The sequence below is a fragment of the Grammomys surdaster genome, unplaced genomic scaffold (assembly GCF_004785775.1).
Source record: "Grammomys surdaster isolate TR1022 unplaced genomic scaffold, NIH_TR_1.0 946, whole genome shotgun sequence".
In the NCBI taxonomy this organism is placed as follows: Eukaryota; Metazoa; Chordata; class Mammalia; order Rodentia; family Muridae; genus Grammomys; species Grammomys surdaster.
The window spans coordinates 1-18,326 of record NW_021605365.1 but is presented as its reverse complement, the minus strand read 5'-3'; the positions used below and the strand labels follow the sequence as shown (position 1 = coordinate 18,326).

The 18,326-nt window shown below is 49.5% G+C and overlaps 2 protein-coding genes across 5 annotated transcripts; one reads left to right on the top strand and one right to left on the bottom strand.

Moving 5' to 3' along the window:
• Positions 1–11: 11 nt before the first annotated feature.
• Khk (ketohexokinase) lies at positions 12–10,114 on the top strand. 4 transcript variants are annotated; one of them, XM_028782943.1, is made up of 10 exons: positions 12–398; positions 549–660; positions 3,558–3,674; positions 5,499–5,633; positions 5,827–5,961; positions 7,334–7,406; positions 8,410–8,556; positions 9,393–9,481; positions 9,561–9,718; positions 9,818–10,114. In XM_028782943.1, exons 2-10 carry the CDS (start codon positions 569–571, stop codon positions 9,901–9,903), a joined length of 1,032 nt encoding a protein of 343 aa, XP_028638776.1. In that variant the 5' UTR covers positions 12–398; positions 549–568; the 3' UTR covers positions 9,904–10,114. The 4 variants fall into 4 exon arrangements, with proteins under 4 accessions (XP_028638776.1, XP_028638775.1, XP_028638774.1 ...); XM_028782942.1 differs by having other exon boundaries at positions 12–466; XM_028782941.1 differs by having other exon boundaries at positions 12–660.
• Positions 10,115–11,539: 1,425 nt separating this feature from the next.
• Positions 11,540–14,284, bottom strand: Cgref1 (cell growth regulator with EF-hand domain 1). Its single transcript, XM_028782934.1, has 5 exons — positions 14,186–14,284; positions 12,970–13,035; positions 12,806–12,876; positions 12,570–12,691; positions 11,540–12,411 (listed from the first exon to the last, which is right to left on the bottom strand). The coding sequence occupies exons 1-5, from the start codon at positions 14,269–14,271 to the stop codon at positions 11,905–11,907; spliced, it is 852 nt and encodes a 283-aa protein (XP_028638767.1). The 5' UTR covers positions 14,272–14,284; the 3' UTR covers positions 11,540–11,904.
• Between the last annotated feature and the right edge of the window lie 4,042 nt (positions 14,285–18,326).

Genomic DNA, 18,326 nt, shown 5'->3' with positions numbered 1-18,326 from the left:
AGGGAACCTTGGCTGGTGGTCCTAGGGTGCACTCCCTGCTAAGGGCACCTGCGGACTCAGGGTCACGTCCGCCGGTCTCCCAGTGGCCTCTAGGGAGCGCTGGGCCAGAACCACCTCGAAGGCTGGCAGCGTTGCCTGTCACGTGACACCTCTAATCTGGCGGAGGGGCGGGGCCTCGGCAGGCTGGGCCACAGCGGCGGGGAGAGGGAGAGGAGCCTGTGCTCCGATCCTCCGCCTGCGAAGGAGAGGTTTCTGTTGCCAGACTGAGTTAGTTCGGATGGTCCAGGGTCTGCAGAGCAGCAAGCGCAGAGGAACCAGAAAGGCGATGTATTACTAGTGCGCTTTCGCTTTGACAGCGGAGGCGGAAAAGTGAGAGGGTCTGCCATTGTCCGGACTAGGTAACCAAACCCTTGCAACAGCAGAAAGTTCCCTGCGGGAGGAGCTCCGCACGCAGAGGAGGAGCCAGGTTAGCCCCTGAGAAGTTGGGACACTGTCCTCCGGTAGATAAGAGGCAGAGCTCAGCAGGAATCCCCTTCGTTTGCTGGTAGGAAGCTTGGGGAGCAGCCTCATGGAAGAGAAGCAGATCCTGTGCGTGGGGCTGGTGGTGCTGGACATCATCAATGTGGTGGACAAATACCCAGAGGAAGACACAGATCGCAGGTAGGGGCGCCCAGGCCCCTCGGAGATACCAGGGCTGCTGTGGCCCTGTCTTTTTTGCGTGTCACTGCTAATTGGCTGCTAAACCAGGGATAGTTCTCTCTCTCTCCGTGCAGTGAGGCGTGAGTTGAGCTTGCATTGCAGGTGTTCTTTGCCCGGGAACCCTAAGGGTACTTTGCGAGAATGAAGACATGAGACTGAAGACCTTTAAAAACAGAACCCAGGGGATTTGTTTTTTTGTTTTGACGGGGTCTTCCTTTGTAGCCCAAGCTGGCCTAAACTCCTTTAGCCTCCAGAATTAACAAGAGTGCAACCCTATGCCTGAACCAAGACTCAGGCTTTGACTTGTACTGTTGTTAACTAGTTACCATTTCAATCTGCTGATCATCAGAATCCTCGGTTTAGAGTGGGCTGAAACGACTTTTCCCTCTTGAGCGCACACACCTGAGAAGGTGCCAGACAACTTTTCTTCAGCTCCCTGTCCCCTAACTCCTAGCCTATGTACTTCTAATTTACTTCTTACGCTAAAATAAAACACCAGGTAGCTAACAGTGAGTGGTACGTGAAGTTAAATCACTCACGTTTAAAAGCCTGGCGTTTGTGCCTTGCCTAGCTCAGGGGCTGGCCGGCAGCGTAAGTAAAGCTGGAAGCTGTCTGGGTTAGAAGGAGAGAAACTTGGTCCATAAGCCACAGCAAGCTTTTTCCTGGAGCTAAGTGCCAAAAGGTGCCTTTTTTACAAAGCTGGGTAAACATCTTAGTGGATGTTCTCACAACAGTCTCACTTGTCTGGTGGAAGTTAAAGTGTCCTATGATGGTTCTTATCTTTACTCTTGATAAGGGCTGCTCCAGTGTGCTGCCATGCTGTGAAGTTGTCTGTGGTATGGCTTTCTCTCTGTGTGGTCTACTGAACAAAGAGCATTATATCTTGGATATTAGTTGAAAGGCAGTTCAAAGTTGACCCCTGGCAAGACACTAGAGCAGTGACAGCATTGAACTTAACTTATGCGGGGTGGGGGAGAGGGGGTGCTCTTTGGGTTCTGGATCCACAGAGCACTGTTACAGGCTCCCTGGGAACTATGGAAGCACCATCCAGATGCTTTCCTTGGATGAGGAAGCAGAGGATTTGGAGGAGTGGATCAGTGTATATCAAGCCACATACATAGCAAGTGTCAGCGTATGATCATGGTTCATGTATGACCCCAAGTTTAGTGTGTGGTTCTAGCTCCCGCTGTTACACATTCTGTGTCTATTGCTGCACATCTTGTGGAGTTTACCCTTTGCTTTCAATTGCTCTGTGTGCCAGAGGTTAGAGCCCTTTCCAGGAGCACAGGGACAGTGGTGCAGGAGCACAGGTTATTGAGTTGTGTAGACCTAATTTATTTACCAAGGTAGAGCCACACTTACAGCCTGGTGCTCAGGGGGCAGGGATGGAGTGAGAGAACTAGGCAATCTCTGTTCTCTCTCTCTCTCTCTCTCTCTCTCCCTCTCTCTTTCTCTCTCTCTTTCTCTTTCTCCTCTCTCTCTTAAAAATTTGATTTATTTTATTATTTTTATGTGTGTGAGTGTATGCCGCATGCAATCCTGGTACCCGAAGAGGTCAGAAGATGGAATGGGATCCCCTGAAACTAGAGTTACAGATGGTTGTGAGCCACAGTGTGGATACTGGGAGTTGAACCTGGGTCCTTTGTAAGAGCAACAAGTGATACTAGCCCCTACTCCCCTAAATGACTTATTTTAAAATTATGTGGATTGGTGTTTTGCCTGCATGTATGTCAGTGTGAGGGTGTCAGATAACCTAGAACCGGAGTTACAGACAGGTGTGAGCTGCCATGTGGGTGCTGGGATGACTTATTTATTTTGTTTGTTTATTTTATGTATGAGCATTTCATTCATATATACACACACACACACACACACACACACACACACACACATATATATATTTACATCATTTGTGTACCTGGTGTCTATAGAGGGGAGAAGAGGACTTTGGGTGCCCTGAACTGGGATTATGAATGGTTGTGAGCCACCGTGTGGGTGCTGGGAATTGAACCCCGGTCCTCTGAAAGAATAGCAAGTGCTCTTAACCACTGAGCCATCTCTCTAGCCCTGGGCTTTTTCTTATTTGGGCAAAACATGCATATCTCATGCTCTAAGCTCTCCAAAGATTGTATTTAAACTTGAATACACATGGTACCACATTCTGCTAGACTGAAGACCCCATTCTCTTGAGTTTGTTTGTCTGAAAGACTACAAGAAAGAGGACACTTTATCTTCCTGTTGATAGAGTAGGCTTCATTTGGAAGGTGGAGCACCTTCCCTCCTGTCTTCAGGACCTCCTGCTGCAGACCTGGGAGTCTCCCAGAAGAGCAAGACTGTGTAGGACCCAGTCCTTCCTGACATCTCAGCTGCATCTGACCCAGGAACTCTCAGAACTTGGGGTTTGTAGTCAGATGACCTGGCTCCTGTTTTCCAGAACCCATGTTGAGGAGAACCTTCCGGAAGAAAATCCTCATGCTGAGCGCTTCCTCACAGCTTGAAGCTTCAGCATGACTTGGAAGGGTTTTACTGTGAAATCTATTGCGACGAGGAAGAGATAACCCAGAGTTAAGAGAACCCCCAAATCGAGATGGCCCCAGCAGGTGCTTTCTTGGTTCCCTAAAAATAGGTGGATGCAGCTATGCACTTGAATACAGCCCAAGATGTGAGAACAGATCCTACCCTCATCCCAGCTCCTTCCCATGACAACCTCAGCATCTCCATTCGGAAAATGAGATGAAACGTAGATGCACCCCAAGTCTTGCACTCTGTGGGCTCTTACATAGGGGACCGAGGTTGGTTCAGCTTCCCATGGGGACCAGACAGATGAGGATGCAGAGACTTGCCCATGTGCTTTACAGGTGCCTATCCCAGAGATGGCAGCGTGGAGGCAATGCATCCAACTCCTGCACTGTCCTTTCCTTGCTTGGAGCCCGCTGTGCCTTCATGGGCTCGTTGGCCCCTGGCCATGTTGCTGAGTAAGTTTAGGAGGGAGTACCTGGTAGCGGGATAGAGCATTGTCTGCAAAGCATAGGGAGAGGAGAGTTGTCTGAACTCTGGGTGGGCTGGATGGAGAATGGTTGGTGGGTGGTGGCCTACAGGAGAGTCCCAGACTCCCTGATCCTTCTGGGGCTGTCCATCTGCTGTTCAGGTACTAACATATCTCCTGTAAGGGTTCCATTTCTACAGCTTACTACAGAGCCTGCTTAGGCTGCCTACCACCTCCTTCCCTGCATCCTGTAGACTCTGCCTTTGCCCTTCTCACGTCCCCTATCCTGGCTGTGTTTGAGGTAAAAGGCGGTGAGAGACATGCTGTGCCCTTCCCCACTTCAAGGGCATCCAGCATCCATGGTTACAGGAATCCTCATTCGGGATTAGGGCCACTGTTCCTGTCCTCATTGGAAGTACTAAGTGTACACTCCTCAGGACATCCTATGGTCACATATTAACATTGGGTCCCAAACCCATTTGCTCTGGAGGCTGCGTTCCACAAGTGACCCACGCGCCTTCTCCATGTCAACCACTGCAAGGATCCAAGAGCCCTTTGACTCCTGGCACTGTCAGCACACACTTATCAGGAGGTGTGGCCCACACTTTGCCCACTGTGGGCACTGAGCAGTTTGCTAGGTTGCTGGACTGTAAAGCACAGCCCTTTGAACCCTAGTTTGAGGGGCTGTTACCAGTCAAATTCCCTGTCTTGGTGAACTGGAGCAAAGCTAACAGAGTGAGAGACCTGGTCCTGGAGATAGGACAGTCCTTCCTTTTTAGGTGGAAGCAGGACCCTGGTTCTTGCTTAGAATGGTGGAGTCTCCTTTATGGAGCAATCGTATTGGTGGGTGAGCTATTCAGAATTCCCTCTGTGCATTTAGCAAACATTTAATATGCCAGGCACTGTGGGTGCAAAAAGCCAGTTAGCAAACCAAACCATATTTCTAAAGCTTTGGAGGGAACTATTAGGGGACCTTTGAGTTGTCAAGTGAGGAGATGCTGTGCCGTGTGGCTGCCGATGACTCTGTCCAGCTTAGGCGCTGTTACTGAAAGGGAGGTCTGCTCATAGTGAGAAAACCCAGGACCGCTGGGCTGCTGGGCACAGCTGCTAGCTCTGAGGTTTCCTGGCAGGAGTGGAACGAGCCTCCTTGCTGTCTCTCTGGGCTAATCTTGAGATGATGTCCCTAGGCTCATTCTAACTAGAGGATATCGTGTGACATTGTCCTGGATCAGGCCCCTATTTAGGGACCTCCCACAAATGCACCCACTCATCGCCCATAGCGGTTAGTCAGCCTTTAGAAGATGGTAACAAACAAGTCTCCTAAGGTGACACGACTTCCTGGCTGGTCAGACTAGAGAGGTACCATGGCAAGACTGGAAGGGATCCCAGAAAGCATCGTGCCATGAGGAGGAACATGTAGAGAGCAGCTGGGAGGAGTCCAAAGTATCACCTCGGTGATTAATTATTAATTCTGCCTGAGTCTTGCAAGAACCAAGCCACAGTACCCATACACATTAAGTTCAAATGAGACTCAGTGCTAAAGCCTCAGCTCCACCCCTAGGGGTCTACCTTTAAGGGGAGGGGAGGGCAAAGCTTTCCACCGTGAACTGGACTGAGACTGACCTGGAATGTTCAACCCTGCTTCTCTGATGCCCAGGCTCTGCACCTTGCCTCTCCTGACCCCTGCTCCCACCTATGACAAGACAGAGATTGCCAGCTCCCTCCTGCTTCCCTCTGTTCACCCCCTACTATCTCCCTGCTAGTCCCCCAAATGCTTCCCAAACTGCTCTTCCGGGTTACTCTGCCCTGGCAGTTTTGTCCTGGATGACCTCCGCCGACATTCTGTGGACTTACGCTATGCGGTCCTTCAGACCGAGGGCTCCATCCCCACTTCTACAGTCATCATCAACGAGGCCAGCGGCAGCCGCACCATCCTGCATGCCTACAGGTTTGTACACCTGTCTGCGCTTCGAGAGCTGCTGCCGCGGCCATCACTACACTACACTCTCAGGACAGGACCCTTGTTATCTGAGGCCCACGTGCTCTAGTGCATCCTTTCCGCTCCTGGAGGAGATCTAGGCTATGTGAGCTCTAATCTGTGTCTCCTTGCCCTCTCCCTGGCTTGGGTCCCTCCCCCAAAGCTTCCTGGTGGCTGACTTCAGGCGGAGGGGCGTCGATGTGTCTCAAGTGGCCTGGCAGAGCCAGGGAGATACCCCTTGCTCTTGCTGCATCGTCAACAACTCCAATGGCTCCCGTACCATTATACTCTACGACACGTAAGGGCCCCTTGGCCTTGCCCTACCACAATCCACCGATTAATCAGTGCCCTCTCTCGTCACTGGGCAAACCAACTGATCTCCATCCCTGGCTCCCCTACACCAGAAATTGCCCCCATGCCAAACTGTTCAGTAATTTCTGAATTGTCTTCAATTAGGGGAGAAGTAAGGTGGGAAGGGTCAGCTCTGCCCTGCTTGGTAATTTGCCCTTGACTAGCACAAGGGTGGGTAGGCAGGCAGGCCTATAAAACCTGTAATTTATGATATGATTACTTCGTAATTGGTCAATCAGCACCTTGGGTCAGGGTGTACGGCGATGGGAGACAACCCACAGAAAGCCTTGATGGGCTAAGGGACCCATTAGGATTTCTAGGGTCAATTCCAGAGTTTTGAGCCTGCAGCATGGCATCAAAGAGCTGAGGTTTGGGCCCCTTTAAAGGAAGGGAGCCGTGTATTTCAAAAGGGTATACCTCAAAACTGAGCAGGCATTCACATACTAGGAGTGACTTTCAGATTAGGCAGTCTTTGTCATCTACCTATTAAGCAAGCGGTGAGGGGCAGCAACTCAGATCAAGGACCTGCACACGGAACTCTTACGTAGGGAGAGAAGCTGAGGAGAAAGGTTTATTGCCCCCTGGCCTGGGTCCAGGCATATTCAGATACATATATATCTCCAACTACAGAAGGCCCGGGAGGCTTGTGTGCCAATGGAAAAGCAGCCCCAGAAAGGCCCGTGCCACTAGTAAGGATGGAAGGCGCACTCTACGGCACTACAGAGAGCACACATGCTGTGCAGCCAAGGCCAACGCTTTTCTGGGTCTCCACACCTAGGCCAGCCAAACAGAAACTCTTCCTCAGAGTGCCAGTTTTGACCTTAGGAATGAAGTGGGGAGCCCAAATCAGGGCAGGGTGTTCTGTCAGTGGCAAGACCCCAGTAAGAGAATGTAATTAAACCTGGCAAGCCGTCTTAGGCTTTGTAGTTCGCGGGGCCATTGCATGCTGGGAGCTGTGTGTTCCCAGCGAGGAGTCTTCTGGGAAGTGTAGTCTCATGCACTCTTAGCGCATTCTGGAAGATGTGGTTTCCAAGGAACATGGGGCTTGCCTCTTGTCACATGTTATAATTGTGCTTATCTTTAGATAACGTTTACACACACACACACACACACACACACACACACACACACACACACACACTCACATACACACCACCTAAGCAAAGTGGAGCAGGGCTTACCTCTCACCCTAGGGCTCAGAGCCCTGTGCTTCCCAGCTTCCTGCCATGCTGCTGGTATCACTGTTAGGTACTGGGTCCCTAGCTGTCAGAGAACCTGGCACTGGCTGACCTTTTTCTCTTTCCTGTCTTGTGATGTAGGAACCTGCCAGATGTGTCTGCTAAGGACTTTGAGAAAGTCGATCTGACCCGGTTCAAGTGGATCCACATTGAGGCAAGCCCTTCCCTACCTGTGTTTCTAGGGGTTTAGCCTGTCAGGCCCTTCTGCATGCTCAGTCTCTTCCGTAATTTCTTTGAACCATGAAATATGATAGGGATACTAAGTAGCCCTCCCCCATCCCTCTCCACTCTTCCTTATGTTTTCCTATGAGGAAACTGGGGCCCAGAAAGATGGAGAGATACAGGGCCATACAGTCACAGATAGCACTGGGCAGAAGACCAGCTTTTGTGTTAGGCTACTTCCCTCCTAGAATCTGCCTTTGCTGACTTCTTTTACTTCTCAAGAAACAGGAAGGAGAGGAACTGGAGGGAATTAGAACTTTCTTCCCAAGGGAGAAGTCTTGGGATTAAGATGAGAGGAAACCTCAAGAAGTCCAGGCTTCCAATCCTTGTCTCAATTATTTGACTTAATGTTGCTCCTCTGGTTGTCTCCCTCTCCTATCTCCATCTCCTTTTCACTTTCCCTCTCCCTTCCCATCTCACCTTGTCCCTCTCTCCCTCATAGGCTCATTCTTGTTCTCTCTGTGTGTTTTGTTTGCTTGCTTGCTTCTTTGTTTGACACAGAGTCTGACTATGTAGACCAGGCTGGCCTTGAATTCACAGAAATCTGACTGACTCAGTCTCCCAAGTTCTGGGATTGAAGGAGTGTGCCACCACATCCAGTCTTTTGCTTTCTTGCTTCTTTTTCTGCCGACCATCTTTCTAGTGCTCTACTATGTAGCCCAGGTTAGCCCAGAATTCACAATCTTCCCGCTTCAGCCTCTCAAGTGCTGTGTTCACAGGCATGTATGTCCAGCATCATTTATTCTTCCGTCTCATTTGAGAAATGAAAAATTTGGCTGATAAGGTCTCCAAGGTCCATGGCAGTCCTAGAATTATGTAGCTGCAATGGGGCTCCAGCTTCCTCAAACCCCTTTCCCTGCTCACCAGAGGTCCATCAGGGAGGAAGGAATGAATTCTTTATCAGCTGGACTCTGAGCTGCCCTGTCCTGCCCCAGGGCCGGAATGCATCGGAACAGGTGAAGATGCTGCAGCGGATAGAAGAGTACAACGCCAAGCAGCCTCTGCCACAGAAAGTCCGGGTGTCGGTGGAGATAGAGAAGCCCCGGGAGGAGCTCTTCCAGCTCTTCAGCTATGGTGAGGTGGTAAGTGTCCTGCAGCTTCTCCTGCCTCTCTCTAGCTAGTTACATTCTTAAGAGCTAGAGAGGACCCTAGTCCTGTCTACCAGCCTCCGAGTAACAGCCGGGAAGCTGGAGATGGCCCGGAAGTAGACTTTTCCTGCTCAGGTAAATACACAGGTGTACGGTAGACAGGGCTCAGGTAGCTACGGGCATTCCCTTGCTTGTCTGCCTCAGTCTTTCCCTGTGATTTACCAGTTTTTCCCACTTAGATGGCATGTTGTAAGGCCAGTAGCAATGAGAGGAGGGTGGGAAGGAGACTTGTACAAGGAAAACTTAGGCCGGTGTGTAAAGGGTCTCACTGCTAAAGCTGGTTGGACACTGTCCGGATGCGGTTTGTTGGCCTTGGTGCCCAATTAGAAAATATGGCAGGTGGATCCCCGTTCCCCCAGAACTATTCTAGGGACCCTGTCTTGAAGCCACTGTGGGGAGAGCCTCGTTTTGCAGATGAGTGGACTCACTCTGCAGGGCTTGGCTTTCTGGGGAGCAGATGAAACAAGGTTCATTTTTAAGTGTCAGCCTGGTTTGCTTTCACCCCAAGATGGTGCTCCAGGCTCTTTCTGGGTTTTGAATTCCCTCATGCTAGAATGAAAATCCCAGGCCTGCAGTGTCACAGTTCCCTAGGCTGTATTTTGGCACAACTTAAGCAAACATAAAACATGTACCTGTGGGACAGCAAAATGCCATGCTGGGGACTTACGTGACTGAGTTGGAGGAGATGTGCTGTAACCTGGAGTCAACACCAGGTTGTTAGTAGTGAGTAGCAGTTAGAGGTGGCTGCCAGTCTCTTTCACTGCCTACAGGTGTTTGTCAGCAAAGATGTGGCCAAGCACCTGGGGTTCAAGTCAGCAGTGGAAGCCCTGAGGGGTTTGTACAGTCGTGTGAAGAAAGGGTGAGTTGAGAAGCCAAGAAAGGGTATGCGGGGTCTGGGGGATGAAGTGGACTATCGCCGATCTGTGTGAGTCTTACAGGGCTACGCTTGTCTGTGCCTGGGCTGAGGAGGGTGCCGATGCCCTGGGCCCTGATGGCCAGCTGCTCCACTCAGATGCCTTCCCACCGCCCCGAGTAGTAGACACTCTTGGGGCTGGAGACACCTTCAATGCCTCTGTCATCTTCAGCCTCTCGAAGGGTGAGTTCATCACCAAGGGGTCAGGGCAGGGCTGGGCCTGTCACCGCCCCCCCCCCCCGCAAAATACCACGCTGAGCCTGCTATTTGTCCCTTCTCCAGGAAACAGCATACAAGAGGCCCTGAGATTCGGGTGCCAGGTGGCTGGCAAGAAGTGTGGCTTGCAGGGGTTCGATGGCATTGTGTGAGAGGTGAGCGGTGAGAGGCACCAGCTCTATACCTCAGAGGCTGGCACCACTGCCTGCCATTGCCTTCTCCACTTCATCCAGCCTGGTATCTGGCTGTCCAGTTCCCTGGGCAGATGTAGGCTGTGGAACGGACTCTGCCCGTGTCTGCATTTACGTATATCTGTCTCCTCTTTGCAGATAACCTGGAGCAAATAAATCTTTCCCCGAGCCAGCTTTGTCTGTCTGAGTGGTTTTTTCTTGCTGTTGTTTTATTGGTTTTGTTTGAGATAGGGTCTGGTTGTGCAGCCTAAGGTTGGCCATGAACTTAGAACGCTCCTGTTTTCAGCCTCCCCGTGCTGGGATCCCAGGCGTGGTTCATTTGTCTTTGTGGATCCTCACCCTGCTCTGGTTGAAACTCCTGAAGCTCTGACACTACAGTCCTGTATTTTTTCTCTTCCTTCTTCTTCATTCTTCAAATTAGCCCCACCCACCCAACCCAGAGGGGAGGGCATGCAGACTGAAGCAGCAGATATGCTCTGACCTCCCATCAGCTGTCCTCAGAGGAGTTTCATCCAGGCCAGGGAGGACAGCCAGAGAAACAAGCTCTCCAGACGCTTTGAGCCATGCAGACTGCATGCTAGCTGTGGTGGTCAGGGAGCCTGCTTTCTGGGCTTATGGGTCTTTGTTCAAACCACCTTTTTCCACGGGTGTCCCAGGAACCTAAAAGCCCCCAGAGCTTACCTTTAGTCAAATCGGTACTTTGACCACAAATGTAACTTGACACAGAACACCACCGCTGTCCCTTGGGGAGGGTAGACCCAGGTGGCACATCAGGATCAGGTTCTAATATGAGATTTGAGACAATTGGACAAAAGCATAGGCTTCCTTGTCAGACAGACATGAGTTCAAGTAAGATATTTAATATCAAGTAAGATAATTAAGTGTGTGCCAACTTAGGGTGCATTGCTTAGCTCCATTGTCTTCAGCCTCCCATCTGTCAAATGGAGTTGATGTTTGCCTGGTCATAGAATCATTGTGAGGATAAAAATCAGATAAAATGCTACCTTAAAATGTCAGCCTGGTGTCTGGTGTGCACAAAGTTCTCAGAAGGAGGAGGAAGAAGATGAAGAGAAGGAAGAGGGAGAGGATGGTTACTAATGCCATTACTAGGAGTGGGGACCATTGTCTGCCTTGAGCTACAGGGAGGAGAGGCCTGAACAGGAAGTGGAGAGGGAACTCCAGGAGAGTGTTGTGCTTCCAGGATAGACTAAGCTAGCTAGACTTCCTTTCTTCCTTTCTTTTATCATTATTATTATCATCATTAGTAGTAGTATTTTGGTATGATTTTTTTTTTGAGACAGGGTTTCTCTTTTATAACAGCGCAGACTGTCCTGGAACCCACACTGTAGACCAGCTGGCCTTGAACTCAACAGAGATCCATCTGCCTGTGCTTCCTGAGTGCTGGGATTAAAGGCCTATGCCACCACTGAGTTTTTTCCTGGGGTTGTTGCAGCTGGCTGTGGCTAGTTCGTCTCAGCACTCCTGGGCAAAAACCCTGGGAAAGCTGGGTCTCCATCTCTTCAAGAGGTTTTTCCAGTCCCCAAACCCTTGTGTTCCGAGGGGAAGGATCTGGGTAGGCTGGACCAAGGACACATGGTTATGGAGATGAAGTCATTCTGTTCTTTATTGGTTGTTTGGGGCTAAGCAGCTCAGCAAAGCTGCTGCTAAGCTGAGCTTATGGTCTCCCTGAGCAGCACAGAAAGTCCTGCTTCCTACTGAAGCCAGAAAGGAGACGTGGGAGTGCTTTTTTCCCCCCTCACCAAGACAGGGTCTTACGAAGTAGCCCAGCCTGGCTTCAAACTTGCTATGTGGCCTAGGCTAGCCCAGAGCTCTCAATGACTCTGGGATTGCTAGCTTGCACCACCGTCCTCATGTCAGAGGTGGCTCTAATCCCACCATTTCACACTTCATGCTTCTGCTCTGCACTGAGATTCTGAGGGGCTTGAGCCTTCGCCATCTGGCTCATATCTCGTCGTTCTCCAGTTGTATGCTATGAGTCTCCACCTCATTCGGAGTGTTTAGGGTCTCCAGTGTTTCCACAGGCAGGGGTTTGGCTTCTCCATCATTGTCCTTGCTCTCCACCTGTCCCTCAGCACCCTCTCTGGGGCCTGGGACATCCCCTTCAGACTCTGCCTGAGCCCTAGCCTCTCCTTCAGGGCTTAGGGTATCTACTTTAGCCTCTATCTGACTTCCAGCCTCCTGCTCAGGTTCCAAGGATGCCCTTTTGGCCTCTACCTGGTCCCTAATTTCTTCTTTAGCAATCCCCAGGGATTGCTGAGTTTCTGACTGCAATGGACTGTTGGCTAAAAGCGGCTGACTTCCAGCAGGCTGTGGCTCCTGGAGAGCTGGGGGAAGGGACTCTGCGTGCTTGGGGGCTTCTCCTGGGAAGTTGATGAGCTCTGCAGGAGTCATGAGCCCGTCTCCATCCAGGTCCTGAGTCTCAAGCACCGTGTCTACTACCAGGATCACCTGTGGAAACAGTTACCATAGATATTTTCAGGAACCCAACCACTCTCCAACAGCCTTGTCCCCACCACGCAGGCTCTGAGCTTCCTTCTTACCAGGAGTCTACCAAAAGGACCAAAGCGCCGAGGAGCTAGTCTCTCAAGGTTTCCAGAAGCACTTACCGGGTTGATGGGAAAGTGTACAGCTTCAGGGGCCAGAGCTGCTGTCAGCATGGACAACAGCTCCAGGCCGTCCAGCTGTCCATTCTGGTCATAGTCGTGAAGAGCAAAGAGTGAGAGCAGAACTGGGGAAGAGAATCTGGGTTTGAGAAAGCAGGAACCCACCAGGCAGCCAGCATTCAGCCCCAGTTGCATTTCCAGGACCCTGCCAGCCCCAGTGCCCAGCATCATGCCTTCACCTTGCTCCCGGCTCATGTGCTCAGGGTCCTCTTCCATCTTCTCTAGTCCTTTGAGATAATTCTGCAGACGTCTGTTGAAAAAGTGGAAAATCAGCCAGGAGAGTCCTGTCTGTGACCTAAGACTTGTCTGGTTAATACCTGCTGAAAGCCCCCATCCTACTCACCGAAGCTGCTCAGGGCCTGGCTGGAAGGGGTTGGACGTGAGCTGCTGTTGTACCTCAGGGTCCAGCCTAGAGCAGGAGAGAAGCAGCAGCCCAAAGACTAGCATAGCAGCCACTTGGCAGATTTCTCCCTAGACTCAAAGGGAGTTGTCCCTCCACATTCCCAGAAAAGGCTGTAGGGAAAAAGCTCTTCGGGTGTCATTGGAAATAGAACCTTAATTCCCAAAACTGCTTCTGCAGATCAGATGCTTTAGTTAACTTTAGAAAACCCAAAGAAGGGGCTGACAAGATGCTCCAGTGGTTAAGAGCACTTGCTGCTCTTCCAGAGGACCTGAGTTCAATTCCAAGTACCCATATTAGGTGGCTCACAACTATCTATGCCTTCAAGTTCAGGGGATCTCTTCTAGATCCTGCAGGCAGCCCCGCCCCACTCATGTACACACGGACCTACACATGTAAATAAATAAAGAATTAAAAAGAAAATCCCAATCGAGGTTGAGGCTCCCATAACAGACACACAATAGAGCCCCAAGACGATGGTCCAGTGTGTGTCAAGACATAATGGTTTATTATGTATGGTCTTCCTTCTCCAACTCTGGGATCTGCTCCAAGGAGTGGCTCTCAGGCTAAGGCTGGTAGCAGTGCTCAGGATTCTACAGACCCATCTTGCTCCATGACACATTCCTTTCCCAAACAGAGAGTATGAGTGCCAGCCCAGACTTTAAGTCTTCCCAGGATCTCAAGTATTCCTACTTCTGCATGTGGCTACTGTTTGCCCAAATCTGCCTGGGATGCAGAAGTGACAGGAGTTGTCACAGCCAGTTTGGTCACTGCTACCAGCCCTCCACTTTCTCATTCCCATGATCCTAGTACAGATACTAACTGTAAGAAAGCAGTTCTAGTAAGACATTAAGCTAATGACCCCCATTTCCTCTTGGCATTCCCAATGTCATCTTGATTCTAAGATGATGGTCCCTGTCTGAATTTCTGGCTTTCTCCTGATGCTTCACACCAGTCTGGAAATGAACTCTTGGCTGCAAAGGGTTCTACAAGCATGCATTAAGTCCTGCTTGGGACGTTCTGACAATCAAAAGGGAGGAAGTTGGGGTGCTGTGCCCAGAAATAATGGAGGCTATACTTCTGCAGGTTCCGGCTCCCCCAGAGTCCTGACATCTTTCCAGAACTCTCCCTACCCAATCCGTGTCCTCCTAACTCTTACCTTCCAACTCCATCCTTGGGAGCAGCTTGACCCAAAGGGAGCAACAAGAGTGGCAGCATCCAGGCTTGAATCAGCCACCGGGACATCCTGCTGGAGACTGGAGCTAGGAACAGAATCGGGAGTCAGGGGAGGGGTGTCTGCCAGAGTGTTAGGGGTTAGTCGGCTTGGACAGAAATGACTTCCTTCCGTGCATGTGAAAACATGCAGCATAGGAGAAAGGATGCCTGTTCAGGGAGGACTGTGCATACCCATGGGCAACCTTCCATGGAACTCAAGTCTTGTATGTAAGAAAATACGTAAATCTGGCTACAGTATATAAAGTGCACTGTGGGAGGTAGGTCTGGGTGTGAGGGCTCCTTCTCTTGTCCCACTGGGCCACTTAAGTGCTTTGTAAGTATATCTGCTCTAGGGCAGGTCACTTTATTTGCAGATGGTAAAAGGATAGATTAGGGTGCTGGGACTCACTGAAGATCAAATGTTTACAAGACGATGAAGAAGGAGATGGACTGCTAGTCTGTATTTATGAAAAACCCACTAAGGCCTGATGTGGTGGCATATGCCCCACGATCCCAGCACTCAGGAGTCTGAGGCAGAAAGACTGTGAGTTCAAGACCAGCCTGTCTCTATATTATGTACATTTGGAAACAGAAATATGGAAATGGTTAAATATGAAACGAGTCAATTGAAAACACAAAGCATAAAGCTTTTTGGTTTATCCCAGGGATATGCACATATAATGTGAGTTTCCAAGGAGATAGAAGCCCACCCAAACTGAGACATCCCCCAATAAACCATGTCTGTGTGGAAAAATAATCAGATGTTTGATGGTCCAAGCAAAGGATCTGGACCTCTCATCTACCAAACCTAAAACCCAGACCATCACTTGATTTTCCTAAAGGACATTCTGTAGCTTTCAGCGGATTCTCTAAGAGGTCTGTGATCCTAAGAAGGTTCAGAACCATGTCCAGGGTGGACATCATTTCTGTAAGAGTTTGAAAGTAGAACCGGTAAGCACCTGGTTCACAGGAAGATAAGCAAAATGTTCACCTTCTTGAGCTGCCTTAAGCAAGAAGCACCAAGAGTGAAAGTCTAGAAAAAGATGAAGCTATTGAAGATACAGAACCTGTGCTCATTTTTCCACTGTGTGTGTGTGTGTGTGTGCGTGCGTGCCAGAAGTCAACACTGGAGCCTTTCTCAGTCACTATCCACCTTCCTTTTTTGAGACAAGTCTCTCACAGAACCCGATGCTCACCAATTTAGGTAACTGGCTCTCTAGCAAGCCCCAGGGATCTTCCTGTCTCCGCCTCCTCAGCACTGAGATTCTGGGTCACACTGCTGTGTCTGCTGTATCTGTGTGTCCCTGAGTCTCTCCCCCACCCTCTCTCTCATGTAATGTGCATGTGGTATATGGACTTGTGAGGGTCAGAAGATGACATGAACTGTCTTTCTTTGATCTCTTTGATTTCTTTGATCATAAGAAACTTTCATTAATTAAAAAAATTATTGTGATGATGTGTGTATGTGTGCATGTGTAGGTCAGAGGACAACTTTGTGCAGTCTGGATTTTTAACAGTCCCAGAGATTAAACTCGAGTACCCAGGTTTGCACAGTAAGTGCCTGTAAGCTGCCAAACCTCCTTTATCTTTTGAGACAGAATCTGTCACAGAATCTCATCAGTTCAGCTAAAATGCCAGCCCAGTGAACTTCAAGGATCCACCAATTTCTACTCCTCACAGCGCTATGCTTGGCTTTTTACATGAATTCTGGGGGTCTGAACCATCATGGAAGTTCAAGGAATGGGGGCAGAAGTTAGTTTGGAGGCTGCCTGGATGCCTCAACTGGAAGTGGAAGGCAGAAATGTCAACAGAAACCCCAAGGAACTGAACTCCTTGGTGCCTATTCTTTTCTGGAGGGTTAGAGAGGAAGTGTAGAAAGAAGAGCTGCCCTCGAGACCTGTGTGTGTAGCATGGGCTAGGGGACTAGATGGCAACCTTGAAAACTCTTTGTGTGCAAAGTCTCCGGGGTAAGGATGGGCCAACTGGGGTCCAGTCTCTAAGATGAAAAGAAGGGGCACATTGTGATTGAGAGGGCCTGCTGCCAGAGTGGTCAGAAGGGGAATATGAGCATGTGTGGACCCTGGGCTGGACCAGAAAGAGGACAGCATGGAGTGTCATTGGCTCTGCGTTGTCCTTAACAGCCCATATATGAAAGATGAAGGTGTGATTACCAGCTTGGCACTGTGGGAGGGGGTGGGACCTTTTAAGAGGTTGATCTGAGGAGGTGGCCCAGTCAGTAAAGTGCCCCATGCTTGCTGTACGTAAAGACTTGAGATCCTGTCCCCAGTAGACTTGTAAAAGGGGTCATGGGGAAGGGGCATGGGAGGGGAGGTAGAAACAGGTGAATCCCTGGGACTCACTGGCCAGCCAGCTTAGCCAATTTAGTGGTGAGAGACCTTGTCTCAAAAATGAAGACAGAGTGATTGAGGAATCCACTCAATGTCTGCCTCTGGCCTCCACAAACACACACAACAAACACACATGTATACCCAACTCGATGCTCACACATCCACACAGTCAGACATCAGGGGATTGGGTACAAAAGCAGCCAGGCCAAATGACCATGAGCTAATACCTCCCAAACCAGGAAGTAAAAGTAAATATTTTCTTATTAATATTTTCTCATTATAAGTTGATTGTCCTGGATGTTTATAACAGTAGTGGAAAGCAACTAACACACATGGGAAGCCAAATGACATAGGCCAGGAGGGATCGTATAGGTGTACAATTTATAGAATACAAATATACATTTTTCACTCAGTAGCCCTTGTTGCCCCTCATCCCCCTGCTTCTGCTTCCCAAGTGCTGGGATTGCAGATGTGTGCCATCATGTCTAACTGTTCGTGTCTTTGTTTTTCAATGCTGGGGGCCAAACCCAAGCCTTCACGCTTGCAAGTCAAGTGTTCTACTGCTGAAGTGCACTGCCAAGCTACTTATTTTTAAAATATGTTTTGCTGAGTGGTGGTGGTGCAAGCCTTTAATCCCAGTACTCTGGAGGCAGAGGCAGGTGGATCTCTGTGAGTTCAAGGTCAGCTTGGTCTACAGAGTACATTTCAGGACAGCCAGGGCTATACAGATAGACTGTCTCCAAAAACCAAAATAAAGTAAAACTAAATAAAATAAAATACTTAATAAGATTGTATGTATGTGTATATGTATTATGTATATGTGTTTCATCTCCATGTGTGTATGTATACCTGGTGCCCACAGAGACCAGAAGAGGATATCAGATCCTCTAGAACTGGAATTACAGATAGTTGTGAGCCACCAGTGGATGAGTGGTTCTCAACTTTCCTAATGATGTGGCCCTTTAATACAGTTCCTCATGTTGTACTGACCCTGATTGGATTCAGACCCAGGACAAATGGCTGAGCTGTATATTTTACATACAGAGCAGACCCAACCTCCAAGTTCTCCCAGCATCGCTCAGTCCCTACCTGCTATAGGCATGGCTGGCATACCCTACCCTCTCCCCTGAACTTTCCAGCCTAGGGGTTGGGCCTCCCCTCCCCCAGAAGCTCTTCCCTATATAATCCTGATACCCCCCCATCTCTTTCCCCTGCTCTGTGTGTTCTCTCCCCCACCCTCAACCCCAAGCACAAGATCTTTCTTTCTTTCTCTCTCCTCTTCCCCTCTGTTTCTTTCCCCATGGCAACTTCCGTGGCCTTGTTCCTTGGGACCAGTGAACCCGCCTGAGAGCTGTCCCCCAATAAACCTGCTTTTATGTACTTTAATTCTACTTGAATTGGGTCATTTTTGTCTGGAGAGAATACCTTATCAACCCCCAACCATAAAATTACTTTTGTTGCTACTTCACAACTAATTTTGCGACTGTTATGAACTATAATTCAAATATATGATATATACAATATCTGATATATGACCCTTCTGAGGATCATTTGACCCCCAAAGGGTCACAACCCACAGATTGAAAACCACTAATGTGGTTGCTGAAAACTGGATTTAAGTTCTCTGCAAGAGCAACAACAGGTTCTATTAATTGTTGGGCCATCTCCCCAGCATCCTGTCTCTTTACTGTTTCTTCTTCTTCTTCTTCTTCTTCTTCTTCTTCTTCTTCTTCTTCT

Bases quoted from the DNA above. Each gene is read 5' to 3' on its own strand.
- Khk (XM_028782943.1), top strand. From the start codon at position 569: ATGGAAGAGAAGCAGATCCTGTGCGTGGGGCTGGTGGTGCTGGACATC. The intron at 7,407-8,409 runs GCAAGCCCTTCC...GTCCTGCCCCAG, and splicing joins TCAAGTGGATCCACATTGAG to GGCCGGAATGCATCGGAACA. The intron at 9,719-9,817 runs GTGAGTTCATCA...TCCCTTCTCCAG, and splicing joins CATCTTCAGCCTCTCGAAGG to GAAACAGCATACAAGAGGCC.
- Cgref1 (XM_028782934.1), bottom strand. From the start codon at position 14,271: ATGTCCCGGTGGCTGATTCAAGCCTGGATGCTGCCACTCTTGTTGCTC. The intron at 12,692-12,805 runs GTGAAGGCATGA...TCTCTTCCCCAG, and splicing joins GCACATGAGCCGGGAGCAAG to TTCTGCTCTCACTCTTTGCT. The intron at 12,412-12,569 runs GTAAGTGCTTCT...CTGTTTCCACAG, and splicing joins TACACTTTCCCATCAACCCG to GTGATCCTGGTAGTAGACAC.